This window comes from Ostrea edulis, chromosome 2 (assembly GCF_947568905.1).
Source record: "Ostrea edulis chromosome 2, xbOstEdul1.1, whole genome shotgun sequence".
Lineage (NCBI taxonomy): Eukaryota > Metazoa > Mollusca > Bivalvia > Ostreida > Ostreidae > Ostrea > Ostrea edulis.
In genome coordinates, this window is record NC_079165.1 from 102,871,504 (window position 1) to 102,899,278 (window position 27,775).

Below are 27,775 nucleotides of genomic sequence, written 5' to 3' on the forward strand. Positions count from 1 at the left end.
GTTAACGTTTATAACCTTAATTTAAATAATCAGAACGTGCTAACAGTTAGACACTTATCAATTACAGTGTATCCTTTCCTGAGAGGTGAATATGGTTATATTATTACATGTACATGCTAACAAAACGTGACGTAATCTAAAACAAAGAATACAGCATCATTTTGTTTGCAGGTTACCAGCATCATTGAGAACATCATCCGAATCCATTGTACAAACATATTTCCAATGTTTTTGCTTTCGATATCTTTACCAATTGTAATGATAGCCATTTCATAATGAATGCGTTGCAGTTGTGAAGACTGCGCGTATGAATCTTTATAAATATAGTACGTTTATTCTAAAGGCTGGGAAGTCCTACAGAAATGAAAGTCGAAATATATATATATATATATATATATATATATATATAAACTCAATGTTGAAAATATATGATTTTAATGAACTGAAACGCTTCATGTATTTTTAAAACTGAAAAATAACATTCTCTCACCAGAGGGCGCGTTACGCAAGATTCACTTACACATAGTGCTAGTAGCGCACGGAACGCCGGGTAGAGAATGAATTATTAAGTATACGATTTCTACTTTTCATAAGACCTATTAGAATCCAAACTTTTAGAATATAAAGGTTAATGAGGTAAGAGGAATTTATAATTGCTTTAAGATGTAATGCTAATAATCGAAATATACACAGAATTGAAATGTGAAACATATTACCTAAGGAAAAAAACCCACCATAAGCTATCTTTAGTTTATAAATACAATCCCCCCAAATGCATTGCCCAACTCTGATATAATACAATGATAACGACCAAATTTATTTCGTATGCCAGCTACTGGAAATGGGTACCCGAAGAAGCTCCATCTAAAATACAAGAGGCCCACAGACCTTGTCGGTCATTTGAGTATTAGTTAAAAATTAAATTCTACTACTGAGCAGCAGTATGAAATTAGACGTGCGCCCCGAAAGTGCTCATACTGATGAAAGACTTGACATAATACAATATGTGTTATATTAACATTAAAAATACCTTCAAAAATAATATTATAAATCGCCAAGTTGATATAAATTACTTCACTTGTTGGGTTCACAACACACACTCCTACCCTGGCTGCTGTGGGAAAATATCTTCATTATGCTCTCGCATCACGTAACGCTGAAGTGTCCCTTTTTAGACTCCTTAAGTTATATCTATGTATTTATTTTAGTGTTACGTTTAAATGTTAATGGGCTGTACTGCCCAAAGTTGTATTAATTGAATAAACATATATTAACACTATACATGATCATTTTGGATCCGCCCAAGAGTAGGAACCCTGGAGTTAAAAAATCCACAATTTTGGTACATCCATTTCTACTTTTCGTATTTATACAGTATTACCAAAATTAAAGAAGAGGTCTTTCAAATGATAAAGGCAATAACCACTGTTACATGTATAATGTTGCCTGGTACTAAAACCCCTACCCCTGGGATCATGCAATTTTGAATTTTGGTAAAGGGTTATCCCTCCTGCTAAACAGTGCAGTATCAAAAGCATTAAAGATGTTATTTAAATGTTTTACAAATAAACACTTTATGCCAAGTTTGGCTTCACCGTGGAGTCAGAACCTTTATCCCAGAGATAATGAAAATTACATTTTTGGTAGAGGTCTTTATGCTTTACACGATATGTAGAGAAAAACATTTTTGAAAATTGGTAAATTAAAAGTTTGTCATTTAAAAGAAGCTAAAAACTGTTCAATTGTAAACGCGCAACGGACGATGACGGACGCAGATTGTTATAGCAACAGGTCATCTGAGTGACTCGGGTGACTTAAAACATAATAAAGCCCAAATACATCACCCATGCTGTAAAACCAAGGGAGGTAATTGTGTATCGTAGTAAACTTTAATGTACTTGCAACGGATTTTTATGTATGTTATTTTATTCATATACCTTAGTTGTTGTCTTGGTCTTCATAATTTGAAGACTGCCTAAAAGGTTCACATAATTAAGATGGCTAAAGATAATAAACTACTAAAATAAGTTTGTGGGTTCTTTCGGTTTTATTAATTCTTTCTCTTTTTCGCCACTGTGAATTTCGGGTTTCGTATTATAATGAATCTTTGTGACCTCGTTGTCATGGAGAGGACTTTGAATATGTATTTTGCCATTTGTTTAGTTCCTACTCATGTGTTGCCCAGAATTAAAACAGTCTTTGAATTAATTTAATTAAGTATAATTCGTGACTTCAAATTTATATATTATTGTCAACTGCTGACACCATTCAATTAACTAAATTTTGTACTTTTCTATCTAAGATATATGAACATTTCTGTCCGCCGCGTTCTTTCAGCTGTTAACTCGCATTTCACGTGTAAGTCAATATGTATATTGGTTATTTGTGTGCATTATATTGTACACCTTTACCACTATTTTCTGGTTTGAGCGTAATAAATTGAAAAATGGAATCACAGTAAAATCACCACAAATAAAAAGTAAAATCCCATCCAATGATAACATCAGCGGTATAGATATATTTCAATAAGACTTACTCTTCACTTTTTACATTAAAACATCGTGAAGATGAGTTATCTCATACCAGTTCGTCTGGGGACATCAAGTGTATGTCACAGGAACAAAAACAATTTCCAAGATGCTTTTCTTATCATAATGTGCTGCACTTTTTGCAACATTTCTAAAATTTCTCCGTGCATAGTAAGAACACGTGCTCTAGATTTTATCATTGTAATCCACAATAGTCAATCGCACTGAATTGAGGCCTTTAGCTTAGTTACATGTATGTAATTATTTATTTGTGTATTTCTGAATTATCATAATTATTCTTCGTTACTGCTGAGATAAGGTCACTGCTGATAAATGTAACTCCCGCCTAAATTCAATATCGAGAGACAACTGAAACAATTGCTACAAATAAAGGAACATATATCGGTATTATCTGAAAGATCGCAGTTCTTAAAAAATAGATATAAAAGATCAAAATTTCTTGTGATTATTAAATACATATATATGAGAAGAAAAGATATATTCAAAATGTCAAATATTGCAAGTAATTGAAACATCCCATTACATCTAGCGTTATCAAATGAAGGAATAAAAAATTAGCACACAGATGCGATTAAGCGCACAGAAATAATGCATGTAAAAAAAAAAAGACAAAATTCATTTTATTGTTCTGAAAAAAAAGAGTATCATAAAAATTCTTTTCGAGCACCACCCTAGAGGTCACATGACCAGATGTCACGCAGAAAAAACTGATCTAAATCCCCATGATGCTAGGGTTCACAGTGACGTGTAATTTGATGTCGTGTGGATTTCTGTCGATAGAATGACACAAGCATTTGAATGCAGATGCTCCAATCTGATTATTTTGCGTACGTCATTCTTAATAGAAATATCTATAAAAATGCTACTTTTTCAACATTTTATGAATATATTTTTTCTCAAGGCGTGGAAAATTAACTAAAATTATCTGAATGTAGATGCAAATCTAAAGCAGCGTGTAAAGTTTTATCTACTTGTAAAGTTTGTAATGATTAATGGCGGCGATAAAGAATACCAAGCCGCGACTTCAACATTGGCGGACAAAATGACATGAATCTACACTGACGCTTCAAATCAAATTTATCAAAGGCTTAGATAACGTAAAATCAAATGTGATGGAATGCAATTCAATTTGTTTAACAATGATATCACTCAAGAACATTTAGAATAAGGTATATCCTTTTTTGCGTGCGTGTGTTCTTTTCATTATTGAAAAAAAGGGATAATTCATTAAAAATAAAATGATAGAGTTCTCCATGCGAAAACAATGCAGGTAAGTCTATAAATTCCGAGATGCTGCATTACAGTAAAGGGTTCCTCTCACTATCAGTGTATAACTGCAGCGCATGCGCAGCTCTTCCAGGTCACGATCTATACATTATTTTATTATCATAAATCAATAAGAAAACGGAACCAATCATCTGCACGTTTTACTAACAGGGGATAAGGCATTCTAGATCTGATGCATAAGTGAGTCGCTTTCTGTGCCTTGTCCTATTGGGGGAGATTCTTCCTCTCTTGCTGAAATTGAATTCCATTTTATTCCATAGTCACTGTATTGAATAATACATTTTTATAAAGGAATTTAATGACATACTACTAAGTTAGGCTTAATCATTGGAAATTCAATTTTTCGAAGACTGGAAAATTGTTGAAGATTCCAATGGTTAAGGGAGGTTTATTGTATGCCAAAGAGCAGCTTACAATACTAGCATTTACATCTCTGTTATATGACTGATGATGAAGATTATCAATGAAACGCTTTCACACCTTGCTATCTCCAGCTTTATCAATCATTCCGATGCATTAACTACATACTATTTGGAGTTGAATGAAATTCTGCTTTGTGTTAAATGATATATACCATTAATTGCGTCTATGCAGAATACGAACCCCAACATACCGCATATAACACATTTTTAAACTCTAGAGACTCTGCCCTTTGTATGAATATGAACAACGGCATTCCTTCGCAAAAGAATATAACCACAGGAATTTTATTCTTCCTATGTATTTTTCACGCAGCAATAGAAAACAATTCTGAACAAAATGCTCTCTGGAAATTTTAAAATGTGTTAATTTTGAAGTTTGATTATCAAGCATCAATTTATTGTTTATCATTATCACATGCTGACTGAGAAACGAATAGAGAAAATAACTATAATTCTTAAAAGTGTCTGAAAATTTAAACATTTCAGTGCTTAAAACTGAGATAAGCATATCTTACTGGCAATAAACGGCAGAAAAACAGCGAGAACACCCGAAAGAGATACAAAGATCCTGACCACGCTCCAGGTCCAGGCAATAAACAGCAGAAAGACAGCGAGAACACCCGAAAGAGATGCAAAGATCCTAAACTTGCAACAGGACAAAAAGAACATCTATAAGATATACACAAATATCTTAACAGGGAAATAGCCAAGATGAGCATGACCATGGAATAAAAGCAGTGTCATTAAATACATGGAACGTGAGAGACTCAAAATGCTAGGTTCCGCTTGATTTCTTTGGTTTAAAACCTTTTCTGCTCCATGATGCCTTGCCCCTTTAGCTCTGTAATGACGCTGTTCCCTTGGTACATTTGATAATTCATCTTTTCTGTACAGATGCATAAATATATCTGTTCCTCGGCATGTACATGTATACACAATTGCTTAATCTTGTAGTAAATACTGTATATAATTTTTCCAATTAAGGACTACTTGATGGTGTTAGGTTCTGACTTCACCCAAACTTCTGTTAAGTCCTCTGCTCTGATCTTATCAACAGCCATGATATGCATTGCTTTTGCAGTTACAATTCAGTATTTCAATAAATCATGAATGCGAATGTCTGAAGATTAAATATATCCTAGATATATTTTTTACTGTTCTGTGTTTATGGTGTTCAGGCTGGATCCTATCGTCCCTCACCCTACGGCCTTGGGGAAACTCAGAAATGTTATCCTTCTTGATGTGTTTTATCTTGCGGTATGCGTCCTCTAACGGAATGGTGCATAACACCACTGTCACACCGTGTGACCCTCCAGAATGCGTCCTCTAGCGGACATAACACCACTGTCACACCGTGTGACCCTCCAGAATGCGTCCTCTAGCGGAATGGTGCATAACACCACTGTCACACCGTGTGGCCCTCCAGTATGCGTCCTCTAGCGGACATAGCACTACTGTCACACCGTGTGACCCTCCAGTATACGTCCTCTAGCGGACATAACACAACTGTCACACCGTGTGACCCTCCAGTATGCGTCCTCTAGCGGACATAGCACTACTGTCACACCGTGTGACCCTCCAGTATACGTCCTCTAGCGGACATAACACCACTGTCACACCGTGTGACCCTCCAGTATGCGTCCTCTAGCGGACATAACACCACTGTCACACCGTGTGACCCTCCAGTATGCGTCCTCTAGCGGACATAACACCACTGTCACACCGTGTGACCCCCAGTATGCGTCCTCTAGCGGACATAACACCACTGTCACACCGTGTGACCCTCCAGTATACGTCCTCTAGCGGACATAGCACTACTGTCACACCGTGTGACCCTCAGTATGCGTGCTCTAGCGGACTTAGTACTACTGTCATCCTGTCAATCGTAACTACTCGGATATTTTCGTAACCGCAATTAAATGAACTAATTACGGAAAAGGACGAGCGCGTGATCCGATTGTCATCCTGTGTGATCCTCCACCTGCTTCTGCCTCGCCGCCATTTACTTGGGTTGAGTATTGAATTTTAAACATGTATCATAAAATAGAAGCTTGAGTTTCATTCAACGGATTGGAATGTTGTTGATGCATCGGCGTGATTGATAAAGTGAGGGAAATAAACTAATGGCTTCACATGCAAACCCAATCTTCCTCATCGGAACTTGACATGCCCATCTTCCGAAGAAACATCAAATAACACATATGTCTAATTTAAGAATAGAATATCACTACTCACTATGTATTTATTTATCCACCAATCAATGGTCCTCAGGGAGCATATACAATTTTAATAATTAAACATTTTAACTACATGATACCATATTCACATGTATTAACATAATTATACGCATATGTTAAGGAGTTCTATATTGACATTGGTCTGCTCCATTCTTTAATTTCTGTATACTGGGCATGTTGTTTCTCATCAAGAACATAGAAAAATCATACAGCCCCCCCCCCCCCCCCCCCCTTTGTTATGACGAATGAATGAGAAAATCAATCGAACACTTTTCTTTTAAATTTATGATATAGAAATTAATTGTGACCTTGTCAGAGATGTACTGATAAAATACAATACTTGCTCCTGTAAGGTGGGGGGTGGGTGGGTGAACAAATGTATCGTGTCTGAAAATTGGTAGATCTAGTTTAATTATTTAAGGAGGTATGACGTACCTGGTATTACATATTTAAGAACATATTAATGGATGATAAATATAGGATAAGGTTACATTATTTACCGAATAATTTTATTTTAATTATAATTTTTCTTTGGGGGGAAATGATCGACGAATTAAGGAATACGTACGTTATAACTAATGTCTATGAAATATAGTGACAATGTGTTGGTATCTTTAACCCTGCGCATTATAAAGGTGTTTCTGGTTTATACATCCGTCATTTTTTTATGCATATATATATATATATATATATATATTCCTTAAATTACACGAGCAACTCGCTCTCGCTCTCTCTCTCTCATGGTATACAATGCAATGTAATCTTTAAATCTCAGTAAACTCATATCCTGCCACTTTGGATCGATCAGCACCTACCTCAATCAGAACTTTCAATGAGGTTCAGTTTCTCATGTATCTCACTCACCAGTAGTTATAACACCACCTCCTCCGTCTCTCTCATCATCCCCCAGGACCTCATTTGTTGTGAAGTAATACATCAGCTGAACACAAGGTGGACTAGTTCGTGTTGAGGCTGAACATCCTCCCTCCTCAACGACGTTCAACATGTTCATTCTCTTAGGCTTTTTGACAGTCCCCCAAAGCGTTGGTGTCTTCCTTCGTGTTCCCGTGTGTCTCCGGGGTGTTCTCCACCGGAAGTGAGACTGTGTTGCCCTATAGGCTATAATGCTAGCTCCCTTCTCATAGCTGTGACCAACGAGTTCGATCCTCATTCCTCAGGGTCGGGAACGGCTATTTTTGAGGCGGTATTAAGGTCGCCGATCTGAATACATTGTGTTCCTCCGCGTGCTTTGATTCCCTCCCACAAAAATGACCTCTTCGTGCCAATATCCGCGAATGCCGTGTCTCTGTGTGCTAAACTTCTATTTTTGTCGTTAATTTTCTTGTCAGTGAATCTTGTTGCTGTCACTTCAGCAGCAGTTCCGTGTCTCTACACAGCTTATATCTCGATTCCCCCCAGACACCTTTTAGGTATCGTTACAACTGAATACTTATAGTCCTGCCCATCCCATCCACACACAGTAAACAAGGGTGCCCTCCCCAAACGTGTAGGTCCTGTCTGGTACACACTTTCACAGGCACTTGTTTTCTGTAAATAAGTACTAATAATGTATACATAGGTCATAACTTATTTAAAGAAACAAGTGTTTATGGTCTGATACCCTGGTCTATCTAGCTGTCCAGTCCTGCAATATGAAATCATTTGGTTTCCCTTCACCGTTTGTTTTTGGTGAATTTCTGCATAATCTACATTACATGGAAGTGTTGTTCAAAATATGTGTAATAAATTAGGAGAAAATAGAAAAGCTATATTGCGTAAACAACGAATTTTATTATAGTTCCAGGTATCTTGCCTCCGTGGCCGAGTGGTTAAATAGGATCGCGCTCAAAATCACACGGCCTCTGACCTCTGTCAGCGTGGGTTCGAATCCCGCTCGCGCCGGTCAGTGAGAAAGTTTCCCAGTTTACTTTCGGAAGATCGGTGGTCTCTTCCCAGGTACATTGTATCTGAATTCTCTCTTCCACAAAAAAGAACTTGGGGCCACCAGATAACTGTTGAGTGTAGCAGAAATCTTCGTTAGCCAAGAGTTTACGATGCGCGGAGCGTAAACCCTTGGCTAGCGAAGATGTGTGTATATCTAAAAAAATAAATAAGTATATAATTTAAAAACTTTGGAAGATGTACTTACCGCTAAAATTTCATCACAAACTAAAGGTTTTAAAATTTCAAGATATATTTTCTTCTAAGAAATTCAATTTGCTATTTAGAAATGCATCTAGATTTACCTTTCATCGAAATGATAAATGAGATAGTCAGATTCACTATTATATACGTATCTCAAGACGTATGTGTATATATCTTATTCATGCATTTCTGTATGTCATGTTGTGAGAGTAAAGGTACAGTTTTATTATTGGATTCTGGAAATTTTAAAGACCCCCTTCAAATGAAAATAGTAGTATAAGAAAGACAACTCTTACAGACTTAGTAGATTAAACGGAAGAAGAACTCTTCAACAATTGAAAACAAAAATATCATACCATTTGCTAACCGTTTGCAGAATCATCTCGAAGCTGAATCAAAAGCCAAGGTATGAAACATTGATGATTGAAAAGCGATAAACAGTTTTAACCCGTAAACCCCTGTAGATGTTGATTTCTAAATAATATCTTCGTCATTACACTGCAGTTTAGTGAGTTTGCCATCACAATATGAGTATGTGGATGTACACTACTTCTGTAGCTGTTCAGTGAATGGTGTTAAAACAATCCCGACAGTGTGCTCAGTTCCCTTGCTATCTCTACTAGCCTGGCTCTAGTATTCAGTTTACGTTATATTGACGAACAATGCCATCAAATTTGATTTTTTTAAAAATTAAACCAAGTGAAATTCAGTAAGAGAAGGGGGGGGGGGGGGGGGGGGGGGGCTACAGTTTTGTAGCTTTCTCAGTTTCTGGAAAAATATTGGGACAGCTACAGATCCAGTCCCCTCATGAAAACCTGCTATTTACAGCGCAGGGTTATTTGCACATGATTGAGGTCTTATATTGCTGTGTTCTTGCATCATGTTTTTAACATATTTACCCATTAGGCCATCATTAAGCATTTTTTTGTTTGATGTACTCCGACCCACATTTTTCAAGTCGGGTAGGTACAGTCATAGGACATAATTATTCGCCACTTTCAAAATGGCTGCCATGAAACGCACGTCCACTTGGTGAAGTTTGAAAGTTGTTTGCTGTGGATAGAATTAAAATCTTACCTCAGTATTTGGTCAGATTTCCTTTCATCCTGATTACCTCCTTTATTCTCCCTGGTATAGAATTATAAAGGTCCTGTACATAGTTTAATGGAATGTTTTCCCACACAGTCCGAATTTCCGCTATAAGATCTTGTCGAGAGTTTATAAAATGGACACGGGTTTCTAGTGTTCTTTTCAAATGTAACCATATGTTCTCTATTATATTTAAATCTGGTGACTGTGCTGGCCATGTTGTTGTATTAATATTGTTGTCAGCTACATAATCTTTAATAATTTTGGCTCGATGAACAGGGGCATTGTCGTCCATCAAAATGTAGTTGTTCTCCGGGAAATGCCTGGCTATTACTGGCCATATATTATCATCAATTATTTGTAAATATCTTTGAGCATTAATGTTACCTTGGATATCAGTCAAAGTGCCCATACCTTGAAAACAAATGCATCCCCAGATCATAACACTTAACTTTCGTCGCGGAGCAGGACACGCTAGTTGGGGGTTATACTTTTCATCCGCTTTTCGCCACACGTATACCTTGTTGTTATCCCCAATAACAATCTGACTCTCATCACTGAAAATCCATTTACACCATTCTTGCTGAATTGTCCAATCTTTCCTCTCCTTGCACCAATTTATACGTTCTTTTTTATTCACTTCACAAACTGCCACTTTCTTCTTTGCAACCCTCCGTACATATCCTAATTTTTTTATTTTTCTTTCAACAGTTTTTGTACAAAATTGATGATTCCTATTTTCATTAATAATGCCTGTTATGTCTTTGTAAGTACGTCTCCGATTTCCTTTGATGACCCTTGAAAGTTTGTTAGAATCCCTCTGCGTGAATAGACACTTACGGCCCCTTCCCGTGCGATTTTTCACATCAGAATGCTGTTTGAATTTCTTAATAACACTTCGCACGGTAGATCTGGGTATTCCTAAAGTCCTTGATAGGTTAGAAACATTTCCGTTCACTTTGTGTGAATTAACTACGAGATTTCTGACTTCAATGCTCAGCTCTTTCCCTTTACGACCCATTTCAATCAACAATGTTTACTAAGTTTATGATCAATAGCAGACGAAAAAATGTATGTGTACACGTCATCAATTTTAGTAGCTTGACCCTGTTGTAAAAATATGAAGGGGAAATTTGTTGTCTATTTATAGCACGGGGGTCTATTTTCGGTTCCTAATCGCAAATACAACGCCATTTGCGCACAGGGTGGCGAATAATTATGTCCCATGACTGTAGGTCGGTAAATTTTTTTTTTTTTTTTTTTTTTTTGAATGTCATGGAAATCAGATTTACAAATTTACTGATGTTTTCATTAAACACATAACGCTGCCAGACAGAATAGAGTTTAGAACATTAATTTTGTACACATTGTATATTATACACGTAAATCTTCCAAAGTCTTCTGAAATTTTCTCAGGACGTTTTGTATTCGTCACGGATGAGGACCTCTACCAGTAAACCGTTGTTAAGAAATAAATTAACACCCCTTTTTATTACCACCGATTGATTCTTCTATTTGTGGTTCGACATTCATAATAGTAATCACTTAAACACATAAATGTGATCCATGAATATCCAAGTGAATTACATGATGATGGCAATTTACAATCAGTTTTAATATTGCCCAATATAATTTTAATGCCGACTTCTCCGCATCGTTCAGTTTGTTGTGACGATCATGTTCCATTCGTTTGTCTCAGTTTAAGAGCAAAGTAAAAGTGCCTTTCACCTATTAAATCATCATAACATTTAAATAATCCCATATCAAAATTTTATGCATGCTTTTTCAGAAATATATATAGACAATCAACTTGAACGCAGACTCGTGGTCTGCCATAATTTTGGTGCGATATCTCACATGATTTTTGATTTAAGTAACATGGCTTTCAAACTTTTGTACACAAATACGATCAGCCTCAACGGGGTTGTTTGTAGCTCCTTGTTCTATCTTGTTGGTGGATAATGTGGTAATTTGGGGCAAAGATGTGGCATATTTGATCGTTCATATAGATATAAAGTGTTTGAAAAGTTCCCGGATTAACAAATGGTCATTATCAAAGTGAAAGAAGAACCGAAAGATGTCCAAAGAACATTTTGATACAGTGTAACAAAAATTCTGTAAAACAACTAGTCCAAAAAAAATGGCATCAAGTTTAAAACTAATTCGAAGAATGTCTACTTTCCAGGAAGCAAAAAAAAAATTTTTTTAAAAATTAAAAATTTCGAAGTGTGGAAAAAACGATTGGGGTCGGGGCAAATTTCACGGGTCGGTTGGAGTACATCAAACAAATCAATTTTTATTTTAAGCCTTACACAGTTTAAGTTTTCAAGCAGTAACTGTGACCATCTGCATGTGGCAGCTCACATTTACTTGTTTTAAACAGCTCTCTATTTTGTTTTTACCATACACTAACAGGATAAATTTTGTTGTTTGATCTCTGTCCCGTGAGGATCCAGGTTAGAATAGATCCTCAGTATCCCCTTGCTTGTCGTAAGAGGCGACTAAATGGGGTGGTCCTTTGGATGAGACCGCAAAAACCGAGGTCCTGTGTCACAGCAGGTGTGGCACAATAAAGACCCCTCCCTGCTCAATGGCCGTAAGCACCGTGCATAGGCCTAAATTTGAAACCCTTCACCGGTCTTCTCCATATGAGTAAAAAATTCTCGAGTGAGACGTTAAGCAAGATACAATCAATCAATCATCCCTTGTTTTGTTTCTCCTCATAGGTGCCAGTGGATATGAACATATATACCCCCCCCCCCCTTTTTACAAATATAAAAATTTAATTTATATAGAGCAAATATAACTATTTTCGTTTAAATACTTACTTGTTTTACTATGTATATGCACTAATAAACATAAAAATTTGTCATTTTTAGCTCCTTTGATATACTGTAATGTATCTTTGAAATAGACATCAAGGTCGGAAACTTCTAAAATGAAAGTAGACTTCCCCCTTGAAAACTCGATACAGTACTAATAAAGACAAGTATTATGTAATGTACTCACTCAACCTACAATAAATTTTCCTCAAAACTACATAACATAAAACTGGCCAACAATTGTGTTAGGCCTACATCACTTTTTCGAAAAACTGACAGAAATCTAAGCTATCACTGCAGAAGTGAATGGTTATTTTATTCTATATATATTTTTTGTAAACTAAGGGTAAGAGGGATATGCAATCATGTTTAAAAGCACCTGCATTTATGCTTTCAATTTTTTGGGGGTCTGAGCCACGATTGTTCAGCCATTTGATGGACCACTTAATCGGAAGTAGTGTACAAATGTGTAATATTGAAAGTACATGCACAGAGTGGGTCTGACATAATGCAGATTCAGTCGTATATAATGATGCTGACACTTTTCTGGAAACATGAATAACATGAATGCAAGTTGTCATTAGCAGGTTAAGTCTGATATTTCGGTGCAAATACCAAACAATGTGTTGGGGAATTTGATGTATGTTGTGACAAAATTTTTTGATTAATATGTGTATGATTAATAGAATTCTATAATTAAGATTAATTAGTATTTTCTTTAGTAACAAGGTTACAAGGACAGAATGAGTGATAATAATTCGGGTGGTAATAATTCGGGTGGTGATAACGACTCTAACTCTGGAAGTGGCTCCACCACTGCAAATGGTACCACACAAGGCAGTGAAGGGACACAGCAGCAAAACACAGTCCTGGTAAGTTCTCTCTGTGGTACAACACTGATGAGCTCTTGACAATACAACACTGTAATCCCAACAATATCAAACATGAGTCAACAGTAGCATAACAATATCGTCAATCTCTTTGAATTGAGTCCGATAAACGTTTGAATTGAGTCCGATAAACGGACCCTTCCCATTTGGGGAAAAAACCCGAAATTCCCAATTTACTTATCTAGAAATTCCCAATATCAGAAACTTATACATTGTGTGTATAAAAAAAATTAAATCGTGTTAGTTTCGTTTTTACTTATAACTTCTCACACATTGTTGACAAGGTCCGTTAAGTAAAATTTCCCAATTTGACCCAAAACATCGATAATTTTCTCAATCGGACCCTGTACCAATATGGACAGTGACAACCCTGCATTAGTCTGTTAGTCAGTGTGGTATGTAATGTATGTGCTGTATTTGTGTTTCCTTGTAAACTTTGCTGACTAGAGGCATGGGCTAAAGGGCCAGAATTGTCTCCCAAGTTTTCGTAAAAGTAAAAGATGTTTTGTTGTCTGACACCTATTTGCTGCTTTTTATCAGTCTAGGTCACAAAAATGTTTAGCAAAAGTGATGTCATGCAAGAATGGTGAGAAATGCTCAAAACATAGTGTGTCGGCAACTGCTTATAAATAACCAAATAAAACACATAGCACCCGAATGATGTAGAGCACTAGGTAGGGAAAAAAATCGTTTAAAGTCTACTACATCTAAAGATTAACAAAGATACTTTTTTTTCAAATTATGAGTCCCCTACCGACGAATTCTAAGAGGACTTAGGTTTGCACTCTGTCTAGTTTCTGTGGAAATGAGGGGGTTATTTATATTCAGTCTTTCCTATCAAGACCGAATATAAATAACTCCCTCGTTTTCGCAGAAATTACACTCTGTCCATCAGTCTGGTAAATCAGTTTTCCACACTTTTTTTCTCAGTTCTTGCAGATATTTATTTGATATTTCGTACATTGCTTTGCCTTAAAAAGTTACAGATGAAGTTCGAATTTCGTCTTTGTCATTGATTTTTCACTAATTTATGGCCCTTGGACACAGAAAAATAGCATGAATTATCCCCCCCCCCTTTTTTATTATTTTTTTTGTAGATATTCATTTGATATTTGGTACATTGCTTTGCCATAGCAAGTTACAGATCAAGTTTAAATTTTGTCACAGTCTGTTGATTTTTCACTAAGTTATGGCCCTTGGACTATTAATTTACATCCAAGTTTCTTATTTCTGAAGATAAGAGTACTACACTCATAACTTCTAGCATAGTAATACAACAATGTAGCTAAATTATTCATGATCACCTACAGTTCATTGACTTGGTGAAAGATCTAAATCTAATCATAGATTTGTCTTTTTTCCTGGTCTAGTCTTTGTACCTGAATAGTAGTTTATTTCCAACCATTCCTATCCTGGTTCCCCAATTTTCCCATTTACCATAACCTACACTGTACATAATGAACTTTGAATATTGTTGCGGTCTAAGAATTTTTGTGACCGGTTCGGAACTATGTATTGTCATGCAATACTCTGAGAATGCTTGTTGAAATTGATATGTGTGTATACTCATAGTAGTAATAAACTAATAATGTCATCAACATATGATCAAAGGAATATATAAGAAATTTCTATAAAAATCTACTCAAAAACCACAAATCTTCAATTTATCAAATCAATATGCAGGAATCATCATGTAGTACAAGTTCAAGTATATTCAACCTATTATTTCCTTGATCGTGGCAAGCCTGGGCTTCAATCGAGCTCCAAGTTTTACACTGTAATATATAGGAGAAACCTAACTGCAAACTTGCCTCTTTATGAAAATGAGTGTTAAAAACTGAAAATCAATGTTAAACTGTAAAATTCCACCTGAGAATCAATCAGTTTTCTTGCTCAAGTCCAGGAGCGTAAGTGAGCATTTCCCTCTGGCCTCAACCAGAGCTTTTCTCTGGGCCCCCTCATTCCTGTTGTTACTATGAATCCAGAAATTTTTCAAAGAGGTTTTCACTCATGACAATTTCTTCAAGAGTGAGTCTTGATTCAATGGGACCAATTTTCAGTTTTTAACACTTTAAATTAAACCAAAATATTAAATGTGTAATTGTGTATTGTCAAGTAAGTATCAGGTAGGACCCAGACTCCCAGTCCAAACATGGTATTGCAAGCTGCATTTTACAAAATCCTGAATCTGTCACTGGATAGTAGTAGAAATATCGACGTTGTAGAATGAAAAGGTCGTATGTGTTAGATACGACCATTTAAACTTTTCTGTGAATTTGCAAAATAGGCAATTATTTCTATCTAACCTATAAAAATCAACATTGTATCTTAAATATTGCCATGGTAACGAGAGAAAATTATTTGGTCGTATGTAAAGTGCTGGGATATGAAAGGTCGTAAGTATCACATACGACATTTTAGTGCATTTGAATAATTCTACAAAATATCGTATGTGACACTTACGACTTTTCATATCTCATAACTCAAAACAAAAGCAAGTTTACATGGATGTTGCTGCTAGTGAAAAAAAATTTAAAAGTGATGAATGGTGAGTGAAATTTATACGGAGAAGTATAAATTGATGTAAAATATTGGTCTATCCGACAATTTGTTATTCTAAATCGGTTTATTTTATTCTTTTAGAAGAAATACGCTTATTTATCATTTAATATGTATTCGGTAAAGTAAGAAGATCAAGTTGTTCAATAAAAACATATAATAATTATATCATCGTAAATTAAATGTACACAATTCGGATAATGAAATGTTTATTCAGATCACACAAAATTTAAACTAAAATACAGCACATCATTTAATATAAAAATATTTCTAAAATCAACAAAAACAAATCATATCCGATTAAAAAATCACTTACGACCTTTCATATTTCAAATACATGTATTTCAGATAATGCTTGTGAATTCTGCTCCCTCAGTAAAGAAAAGCTAATTAATATCGAGAAAGAGTTGCTGTTACTACAAGATAACTATAACAGATCATACACAGCTTTGCATGAAAGAGATGTACACCCTTACATATACAATCTTTGGATTTGTCACTTACTGAACGATATCAATCGCATAGATATTTTAAAACACAGACAAAGTGTTTTGAACAAAGACATCAAGGATCATCTCATCCAATATCACGGTGCAAAATGTCAAACTTAACACAAAATGAATCCGATGATGAGGAAATTCCACTCCGTCAATTGAAAGAAAAAATACAATCAAATAAACAAAATGATGATGATATTCCACTTAATATCCTAGCAAAGTCTATCAAAAATTCCATCAAGGTGAGGCAACCAAACGACCTGCAGCAAACAGCAGAACCACAACTGAAAGAGGATGATTACAGAAATGTACAACAGTCACTAAACACTCTTCATGAGGTTGATCACCTAGATTATTTTAGAACGGTAGGAGACAGCTGTGATGATGAAGGGCATGTCGAAAATGCGACAGAAGAAGTAACTTCTGTAGAATCTCTACAGTCTATTATCTCTGATGATAATGAAAACGATCTTTGGATGGAGTGTGATGGTTGCTTTGATCTGAATGAAACTTTTGTTGTCGATAGTCAGAATGATTTGTTTGATTTTGAAAATTTGAATGTTTTAATGCCATTGTTTAAAGATTTTGCCCCAACAGATGCAGAATCTGTACATGTCATTATCGAAAGCCAAACCAGTGAAAAAGAACCCACAGAATTTGATTCCGTGCACTTAGAAAACGGAACAGAAAACGAAACAGCATCAGAAGACAGTACCATCGATACAGAACCCAGTACCGAACGTGAAACTGACAATACATCAGAATCAGAAAGTGAGCCACACAAAATCAGTAGGTCTAGGCGTCCGTTCAAAAACCCTGAAATATGGAAACAAAATATCAGAAAGCGGAAGAGAAATGCAGGAGAGGAATATACTTCCTGCCGGGGGCAGAAAGTCAAACGACGGAGTTTAAATCGAAAAAATTGCAGATGCAGATTTAAATGTTTTCAAAATATCAAAGAGGATGATCAACAAAAGATATTTAGGCAATATTGGGCTTTAAGTTATGGTGGACAACGAGATTACATCAAACAAAACGTTAAAAAGGAGACAAAGGCTAAGCGAACAACATCATCATCATCAAGAAGAAAATATTCTTATCAGTACTATCTTGATAATGAACATGGGAAACAAAGAGTTTGTAAGACATTCTTCTTGGATACCCTCAATATAGGAGAAAAAACGGTATCTTACACCCTTAGTAGAAATGATGGAGTACGGTGTCAGGACCAAAGAGGCAAAAAAACCTGGAAGTCGATCGCGAGTAATATCACAGGAAGACAGGAATACTGTGAGAAAGCACATTGAATCTTTCCCTACAGTTCAATCGCACTATTGTAGGAAAACGACAACCAGAAAATATCTTGAAAAACATCTATCAATAAGGAAGATGTATGAATTATATAGAGAAAAATGCAAATCAGATGATAGAGAGCCTGTAAAGTATTGGCTGTATGACCATTTTTTTGCACTGAATACAACATTGGATTTCATCGTCCTAAGAAAGACATTTGTACATTTTGCGATGCTTATGAGAAAATGACACAAGAGGAAAAAGAAGTTAGGAAAAATGAACATCACAAGCATTTGGAGAGAAAGCAGCAAGCTCGGGACCAAAAGAGGAAAGACAAAGACAGGACACTGAAAGAAGAAAATATCCTGGTTGTTAACTTTGACCTCCAGAAAGTCCTCATAACTCCTAAAATGTTTGTCAGTGATGCATATTATAGTAGAAAATTATCTACCTACAATTTCACCACATATGATCTTTCATCGAGAAATGTCCAGTGCTTTGTTTGGAACGAGACCGAAGCTAAACGTGGAAGTTGTGAGATTTCTACTTGCCTTTACATCCATAACAAGGAGGTTGGAGAAAAGGATGAGATAATATATTATTCTGATAGCTGTACAGGGCAGCAAAGAAATCTGCAATTCTGCATCATGTGCTTACTCAGTGTAAGTAATTTCCCAATAAAAGTTATTACACATAACTACTTTGAGAGAGGACACTCTCAAATGGAAGGTGATTCAGTACACGCCACAATTGAAAATTCAACGAAGAGATTGGAGATGTATAGTCCAAATGATTGGCTTTTAGCAATCAAAAATGCCAAACAGACGTCCCCAAAATATGCTGTACGTGAAATACATCACACCATGATTTTAGATTTCAAAGAGTGTGCATCGTCTGTGGTTGCGAACAGAAGAAAAGACACCAACGGAGATATTGTTCATTGGAACAAAATTCATTCTTTTCAATATAGAAAAGATTCTCCAAATATCATTTTTTTCAAGTACGACTTCAGCGAGGATTACAGGAGCTTGAACATCAACCATGGCAGGCGGAGAATGAAGTCCCTGGAAGATTATAGTCTAAAACCACTCTACAGACAACGGCTGCCGATTTCAGATGCAAAACGTGCTGATTTGATGGGGTTATGTGACAAGGGACTTATTCCGTCAAAATATCACAATTTCTACAACAGTCTACCCTATGACAGCAAAGAGGGTGACATTCTTCCAGAACCAAACAGTTCGGACGAATCGGAGGTTGACGAGTGAATTTCTGAATGTTTTCACTAAATAAAATGTGTCACATTAACAGTATTTCTGAAGAAGAACAATAATTCCAAATTAATTGTTTCTGTTTATTGTAAACTGTTCAATGTTTGAAATTTTCCACGTTGATATTACTTGTTTTTCTTAATAAAGAACTAAAACTAATCAAGTTCTATTCATGTACAAATTCATATCACAAATATATTAGGCTTATGTAATTGTTACATGAGTTCTACAATAATATTGATTAAATACCTGTATTATTTTTTGTCATTCAAAACTGATTTGAATATAATAACAAATTATGGCTTACATTTACACAAATTTAAGACTTTTTTACATGTTGGGCGTACATGTATAAAAAAAAAATCAGTTTTACTCTTGCATAATCATTTAGCATTGTGTCATTTAAATACGGTGAATTTTCTACCATTGCCATATTTCCGACAAAATGATCATTAAATTTTCCTAAAAAATAAAAGGTTGTAAGTGATACTTACGACCATGATTGTTTTGTGTCTCGCCATTAAAAACGTCGTAAGTGTTACTTACAACTATTCATATCGCTGGAATAAAGTAATGAAACATCGTATCTTATATATTTAACGTTTTATTTCATTGTTTAACAGCTATATAAGTAAAACAACAAAGTATTGACAATTATAAAAATATATAGATCACATAATTTCATCTCTATAGAATACTGTTAAAGATAATTTGCATAAAACAGTTTTTCTTCGCTACTGAAAAATATGAAAATTCTAGTTACGACCTTTTCATTCTACAACGTCGATATGTGAAACCAGCATCTTTCATTTTCCATGTAAAACCTGGGACTGAACCATTAAGTTTAATATAAATGTCTTTTTTTTCTTCAGAATTTCATGCTGTCCAACAAAGTGGAAGCAGGTCTATGGCTGACCAGAATTTTCACAGTAGTCTGTAGTTTTCTCTTCATCTTTCCAATCCTGGGGTAAGTATCCACTGCTAGCTGACTTACTGAGGTCATGAAGGTCATCTGTTGGTTACCTGTACAGTTCACAATTCCAATTAGTCTTGGTTAATTATCATGGAAGCAATCTCACTGTAGACAGCTGTACATTATGTCCATATCTATAATCCAGGAAGTCAGAATTTTTATTCAAATTTCATGTAAACACTCTCTGGACATGAAAATGAAGTAGTCATAAATGATTTTATTGTTATAAGTAGTAAATAGATAGATAGAACGATTGCAAAAATTATATGCCTCTCTTTATAGATACTGCATAAGCAAAATGTTTAGTGAGGATTTAATTTTGGCATTATTAGCGAGGGTTTTGAGATTGCTATAATTGAATATCGCTGACAATTTATTCCATATCGTAGGTAATAGTTATCTTTCTTTGAATTATAAAGTCATTAAAATTAGCTCTCGCTAAATTTGTGTCTTGCTTAAAAATCTACTTTAAGGAATGACATACATGTATCAAGATAGTGAAAATTTTAGATTTACAGTATTGAACTTTCTATTTATGCAAAGTAGTTAGCACAAAAGTTGAATAAAATATATCATGGTTTATGCAAGTACAACACATATATGTAATGATATGAAATGACAAGTACATAATGAGACTGACCCATCATTTTCTTGCTGTTACAGGGGCAATCCTTACGGGTTTTACCAGAGAGCTTTGATCAGCAATGCAGCCACCAGTGCTCTGCGACTACATCAGCGACTGCCTCACTTCCAGTTCAGTCGAGAATTTTTTGCTATGTTGTTCCTTGAGGACAGTTGTCATTATCTGATGTTCTCTTTAATTTTCATGAATGGATATCCCATCACAAGTATCCTTATAGAAAGCATTGAAAAGTCATTGTTTTATAAAGAAATGAATTGTCGGCCAGGTAATCAACTTGTCTTTGTAGTGACTTACCTAATAGGAATCACAATATCTACATGATATAAATGGATGAACAACTGCTTGCAGAATTATTTTTGCTGCATTTTTATTTTCAATATTTTCATTGAGGGATAAATTAATAATTTGAAATTGCATTAAAAGTAACAAAACCAATCCAAAGTGCTTTGATAATATAAAGATACAAATGATGATTTATTAAAAGAATATAAAAATAGCTAGGATGTGTATAGTATTAAGGTTTTAAGATATTCAGAAAGTTAGTTTTATAGTTTTTGATAATAGATTTCAAAATCTGAAATCTGAGTGATAAAACATTGTTGAATGAAGTGACCTTAACAGTGTCCAGTGGCTGTAATTCCTGTGTTTCTGTTTGCACTTCTCCATGCTTGCAACTACACTAAAAATGTTCTGAATGTAAGTATATGTGATTTTATTTTGAGTCTGTTTAGATGGAAAGACTTATAAGAACAGTCATACTTACCAGCATCATCAGTTGTTAGTACATGTGTTGGACTAATCAATGAATAGTCTATAACTGCAGCAGCTTTCATTCAACATATTTGAAACTTTGCACGGTAATTACACTCACACTGAACATTCGAAAGAAAAATGCAAGTGTTTTTTACATGTGATTTTTGGTCTTGATATGCTTTAGTGTGTAACTGGAACTACAACATTTTGCATTCAATATCATTGAAACTTAGATCAGCTATAGTACAAATACTGGGCATTGAAGGTGTTTGTCTCGGATGTTGGACAAAATTGATTGACATGCTTCATTTATATTATCTGATACAATTTTCATTCAGCAATATTCAAACTCTGCAGCACACATATTAAATGATGCACACTCCTGTTTTTTGACATATTTAATGACTGATCATTAAAAGACAATGAGTTTTGTGTGTTGATGTTATGTGGTGAAACGGGTTCAGATTCTAGTTCCTCTTTATCACATGGAGTTTACAATTCCCCTATCAATGTTTTCATCAGCAGCATCTTTCAATTTAATCTTCTCCAGAATGGCTGCAATAGAAATGTTCCTGATACAAGTGTTCTTCTAGTGGCATTGTTACCTTTTTGAGTAATCCAGATTTCAATGTGGCCTCTATGGCTTTTGATTGGCAGATGCCAAATCAACTTATAACTTGTCACATGCATTGTTTGTCTATATGAATTTTTGTTGCAGACATTTAATACAGAGATAAATGGATAAATCTTTTGCAGGTGATTGGACCAGACTCTATGCAGTTTTTCCGTAAATTGATTGACAAACTTCAGGTCCAACAAGTAAACATTTTGCGCTTTGTTGCCTGTACGGAGATCTTCATAATGCCAGCTATCATCTTCATGATGTTTGTGTAAGTACTCGTCACACTCTGGAGAAATGTTACCTTTTGGAGTTATTTTACAAACATCCATGTGTCAAGACATTTGATTTTAGTACGATATGATGCAAGTTTTCAACTGGGTCACTGCAGTATGCATTTTATATATACTACTAAAAATTTTATAAGGATCATGGATATTTTTCTGTTTAAAAAATTAATAACTGCATAGCTGACAATATTGTGTCCAAGTGAAATCAAAAACGTCTTCAACAAACTTGCACGTGCATTTCATGCCATGGGAAATGTGTTTCTCATCACAGTTTATGCTTTTGCTACCATTGCACGATTTTCACTTGGGCATCGGTGTCTGATTCTTTCTAAAATTGCAAACTCATTTGAGTGTTTACACTATGTTTATCAACACAATGCCCCCTCAACGTGAAAGGCGTCGCCTGACGACAGAACAACTGGGCAGATGTATTGGAATGCTTGACGCTGGCTATTCACAACGTGACGTTGCAAATGCACTAAATGTCAGCCAGAGAGTTGTAAACAGGGCCTGGAACCAACAGCAAACTTTTGGTACAGCAGCACACCGACATGGGGGTGGTCGTCAGAAGTCGACAACCCAACGCCAAGACCATTTTGTGGCTCTTCAGGCATGACGCCATCCCTTCTGGACAGCAACCAGCCTACGTAATGACCTCCTTAACACCTTGGGGGTGAATGTGTCCACTCAGACGATACGGAATCGGCTTCACAATGCAGGTCTCAACTCGAAAAGGGCATGTGTTCGAGTCCTTCTGACTGTTCGACACCAGTGGGAGCGATTGGACTGGGCTGAAGATCATGTCACTTGGACACAGAACGATTGGGTTCAAGTTCTGTTCATCGATGAGTCCAGGTATTGTTTGGACTTTACAGACAGGAGGCACCAAGTGTGGCGACGACAACGTGAACGTTTCCATGATGCCAACATCAGTGAACATGACCGTTATGGTGGTGATTTCATCATGGTCTCAGGGATTTTCCACACCATTTTGGGAATGGGGCCTGGGCCTTTAGAATTGGAAATTTTAACGCCATTTTGTCCAAATTGGGAATTTTAGAAATTCACAGTTTTACAACATATTTCTTAAAATACGCTTTTTTTTTCAATAAAAAGATGAACATTTTCTCTTCATTTATAGAAGTTTTTCTTATCATAACATTCTGTTTTTCATTGCAATCAGGGTTAAATGACACTTAAACCTATTTTTCAATGATGCATGGACTGACGGAACACCAGCTTTCAAATTTCCAAGTGACCCTAGCTTCTAGTTCTCAGATGGTTCTTCAAAAATGTCAGGAAGAGAAAATAGACAGCATTTTCCCCATTTTACTTGCATTTCATGGCTAATAATATTGTGTATTTATACTTTTGAATACTAGATGGATTTTTTTTCAATTACAGTTGAATTAAATTTAGATTTAATCATGGAGTTTCAATTACATATTGTATTGCTTTGAAATTTGACATAAACAGCCTATAACCATATATAAATTATTTTTCAAATCATGATCTAGTTCATCATGAAACTCTCTGTGATACTATCTATGCCAATATACTTGTTCAATCAGTAGGAAAAACACCAGGCTTGGGAAGTTATATTTTCATATCCAATGAAATCATTTTGTAAAGTAAATATATCTCTAAATGTACATATGTTAATATTAATGATAAAAGTAAGCTAAATTTGAACTAATGCTGCTTTATACAATGCAGCATACAATATCACAATTTCTCCAAACGAAGTGTGCTGCTTCAGAGATTAAAACAATTATTTTCACACAAAGTACACTGAAAATACATTCTAAATATATATGATATTTACCTAATAACTCTCAGATAGGTTAAGGAAGTGGGTACAATAAGTGAAGCAACAATATAGCACGTATTAATCAAAGGAAAAAAATGGAGGAAATTCGGATTTATCGAACAGTTGCCGATATTTCTGGAGTGTTATATAAAATGAACTATGATGGTAGTGCTGCTGAATTATATTGAATCATTCCACATTCCCCATGACAATATTACAAAACAAGACAATTTTTTATTTGACTTGAATTGGGAAATTTTGTAGACAAATTGGGAAAAAATACTACTATTTTGCATTGGGAATGGGGCCGAATTTCGGCCCCCTACAACAGGTTGGAAAATCCCTGGGTCTGGGGTGGAATCAGCAGGGATGGAAGAACAGATCTTCATGTCCTTGGAGAGAGGAACAATGACGGGGCTGCGGTACCGGGATGAGATCCTCGATGTTTACGTCAGACCCTACGCTGGTGCTGTTGGCCCTGAGTTCATCCTGATGGATGATAACGCCCGTCCTCATCGCGCCAGGGTGGTGGAGCAGTACCTTCAGCAGGAGACAATTGTCCGTATGGACTGGCCAGCGCGCTCGCCGGACTTGAACCCGATTGAGCATGTATGGAACATGCTGCAGGTTGCCCTTTCACGCCGTAGAGCACAACCCATGACTTTGGCAGAGCTCGGAAACGCCTTCGTGGAAGAGTGGAACAACCTTCCCATTGGAAACATCCGCGTGCTTATTGACAGCATGGCTCGACGTTGTCAAGCCGTCATTGATGCAAGGGGAGGCCATACCCGGTATTGACACTTCATCGACTAAGTGTAATGATGGACTATCCCCAAAAACTGTGTAATTCTTTCTCTGGTTTGCTGTTAACTTTTTGTAATGAAATGCCTTTTGGTGTTGTTATCAGATTTCAAGCATTCCATATTGATAAAAGTTCATGCCGTTCATAAATTTTCATTCATAACTTGAGTAAACACGTTTCTGAGTCAAATTTATGTCTTTTGTTATGTTAGTGGTAAATTACACACATATAACCTAGTGATCCTTATCAAATTTTGAGTAGTATATATATACTGTATTTAACAATATATACGAGTATTCATACCTTGCCAACAGTGCCAGATAACATATTCAATGTAAATTCTGAGTATTTAATATATTCTATTAGATATCCAGCCAAACAATTTACAAAATGTCAGATAACATATTTATTGTGAATTCTGAGTATTTAGTATATTCTATTAGATCTATCCAGCCAAACAATTTACTGCTACATGTCTTTCTTGGTCAAGAATTTGTGTTGTTAAAACATTGTTGGCAATAGATGAAAATGTAGTATCAGTACCATATCCAAAGACATTTGAAATTTGAATTTCAGTGGAAAGTGCAGTTTTTTCTTGCCCATTGTATACTACAGATTTTTATCTTTGCGTTATTCTTCAAGAAGAAATCCGTACTGCAGGTTAGTGAAACAGTTTTGTGATTTGTTTGTAAAAACCTCTTGTTTTACTTTCATTCATGTACTACAAATATTTACATGTGTTCAATTGAAATTGCATTTATTACTTTTACTTGTAAATGTAGAAAAACTTTGGTATTGTAATGCTCTTGAAAATATCACCTTACTGTGTACTATAAGTATTATTTGGAACAGGACCCTGTTTACTGAGATGAGGATGACAGTGGAACACTTTACAGCTATGCCTAACTGTCCAGGGCTCATCAGGAATGCCTGTCTGAAGGCCATCGGCATTATATCACGGCTGGCCCCTCAGCTACCACAGTAAATCTAGTCCTAAAGTCAGTGATCAGTACTATGTGATGATTGTGATACTGAAAGATACAGAGAGATGGAAGATGTGCGGTGAAAGTGGTCAGCTGTATAGATCTCATTGTGTTACCTACACAAATGTTAACACAAGAAATTTACTTTGTGAGCCAAGTGTTTTGTACATTATATTCTCTAGAACTAATTTATGTTGATCGATCATTTCTGTTACATGTATCATCACTGTCACAGGGCTTTGTAAGCATTATACAGATACTTGTGTTTATGTCAATTGTTAAACATACTTCCTGTGGGAAATGTTTAATTTAGAACAACACGCTGGGTATTCAGATACTAAGAACCAGGTCAAAGAGTTAAAATGCTGTTTTGGGATATAAAGTACATAATATTTATTCTAAGCGATTGTATGCAATGTTCAAAACAGAAATGAATTTAACAATCATCTTAGCGATAATCTTGCCTTGTTCTAACCAAATTTTGAGTGTTGTAAGTGGATATTCAATGCATACGAATGTTTTATTATCAGAAGTTTTTGAGAAAACAAGTTTTTAACTTTACTGAACTATATCTACTGAAGGAGAGCAAGATGAATTTTATTTATTTACATATGCATGTAATTATATACATGTACCTCCATCAATCTTTACTATGTAATACATTCAAATGTTAGCCTTAACTTGCAGTTTGTATTCTCCTTCAGCAGATATAGTCATATAGTGATTTCTCAGAAACTTCCGATGATGAAATGTTCGTGTATATTGAATATCCACTTACAACACTCAAAATTTGGTTAGAACAAGGCACAATTATTGCTAAGATGATTGTTCAATTCATTTCTATTGTGAACATCAAATACAATCGCTGAGAGTAAATATTATGTACTTATCTCAAAATGGCTTTTAAATCATCAACCTGGTTCTTGGTATCCTACCCGGTTCTTAGTATCTGAATACCTGGTGTATTATACCAGAAATAGAAGATGATGGTAATATGACAATGTGGCAGTTGTGATTGATTTTATATTGTTCAACATCCCTCTTGAGAATTTTTCATGCATATTATATCACAGGTACTGCAATGTACATGTACACATATTTTAAACATGTGGATGGATACACACACATATCTTATACATGTGAACAGGCACATGTACACACATTTTAGACATGGACATGTACATATACACATAGCTTGTATATGTGGACACATATTTTAGACATGGGGAGCATGAAATCTTTAAGGAACCTACTAGTATATTCACCAATTTCAAATATCTTTTGACACCCAGAAAAGTGATATGTAAACAACTGATCCAGGGTATTTCTATCCTAAATAAATTACTCCCTTCAATTTTTAAAAAAAAATATATAACTACATGTATACATAAGTATTGATGTTAAAGATGTCATTTTTATATGAAAGAAATTTTTGATATAAAGGACAGAGAGTTTGTTTAAGTATAACATTTTCATCTTATAAAGAATGATAATTTCCATTTTATAATTCACCGAATACTGTATTTATGACCTACATGGAAGTGCAGATCAGTTTGGGTGAATACACAAAAGATGTGAACGACTTTGATTGTTACCTAGTGTATAAAAGTTCTTTTAAATTCCTTGTTAGGAGAAGTTTTTATAGAATTGCATTTGATTTACACTAATTCATTCAGTTATATACAGATGCGTTTTTATTTGAATAAAGTAAATTTTCTAACAAAGCACAATGCATGTAATTATCTTTATTTTAAGTAGATTTACTGTTGCGATGCAATGTTTTGATGAATATACACATTGAGTAACAACGCTTTTCAATTTTCACAAGGAAACCTGGGAAG

At 35.3% G+C, this 27,775-nt stretch overlaps 2 protein-coding genes across 3 annotated transcripts in view; one reads left to right on the forward strand and one right to left on the reverse strand.

Moving 5' to 3' along the window:
* Window positions 1-7,784, reverse strand: part of LOC130052027 (uncharacterized) — a 28,970-nt gene extending 21,186 nt beyond the window's left edge. The window contains exon 1 of the mRNA XM_056155837.1: window positions 7,360-7,784. Within this exon, the coding sequence (XP_056011812.1) occupies window positions 7,360-7,666 (307 nt within the window). The 5' untranslated portion in view covers window positions 7,667-7,784. The remainder of the gene's footprint in view (window positions 1-7,359) is intronic.
* Window positions 7,785-8,939: 1,155 nt separating this feature from the next.
* LOC125678612 (transmembrane protein 33-like) lies at window positions 8,940-27,664 on the forward strand. Of its 2 annotated transcripts, XM_048917184.2 has the most exons (8): window positions 8,940-9,046; window positions 13,274-13,423; window positions 19,934-20,028; window positions 20,698-20,882; window positions 21,306-21,373; window positions 22,187-22,320; window positions 25,528-25,611; window positions 25,804-27,664. In XM_048917184.2, the coding sequence occupies exons 2-8, from the start codon at window positions 13,295-13,297 to the stop codon at window positions 25,934-25,936; spliced, it is 828 nt and encodes a 275-aa protein (XP_048773141.1). In that variant the 5' UTR covers window positions 8,940-9,046; window positions 13,274-13,294; the 3' UTR covers window positions 25,937-27,664. The 2 variants fall into 2 exon arrangements, with proteins under 2 accessions (XP_048773141.1, XP_056011811.1); XM_056155836.1 differs by having other exon boundaries at window positions 8,947-9,046; window positions 25,528-27,664.
* The last annotated feature ends 111 nt before the right edge of the window (window positions 27,665-27,775 follow it).

Coding starts and splice junctions, on each gene's coding strand:
- LOC125678612 (XM_056155836.1), top strand. CDS start 13,295: ATGAGTGATAATAATTCGGGTGGTAATAATTCGGGTGGTGATAACGAC. Junction 13,424..19,933: donor AGCAGCAAAACACAGTCCTG/GTAAGTTCTCTC, acceptor TTTTTTCTTCAG/AATTTCATGCTGTCCAACAA. Junction 20,029..20,697: donor TTCATCTTTCCAATCCTGGG/GTAAGTATCCAC, acceptor TTGCTGTTACAG/GGGCAATCCTTACGGGTTTT.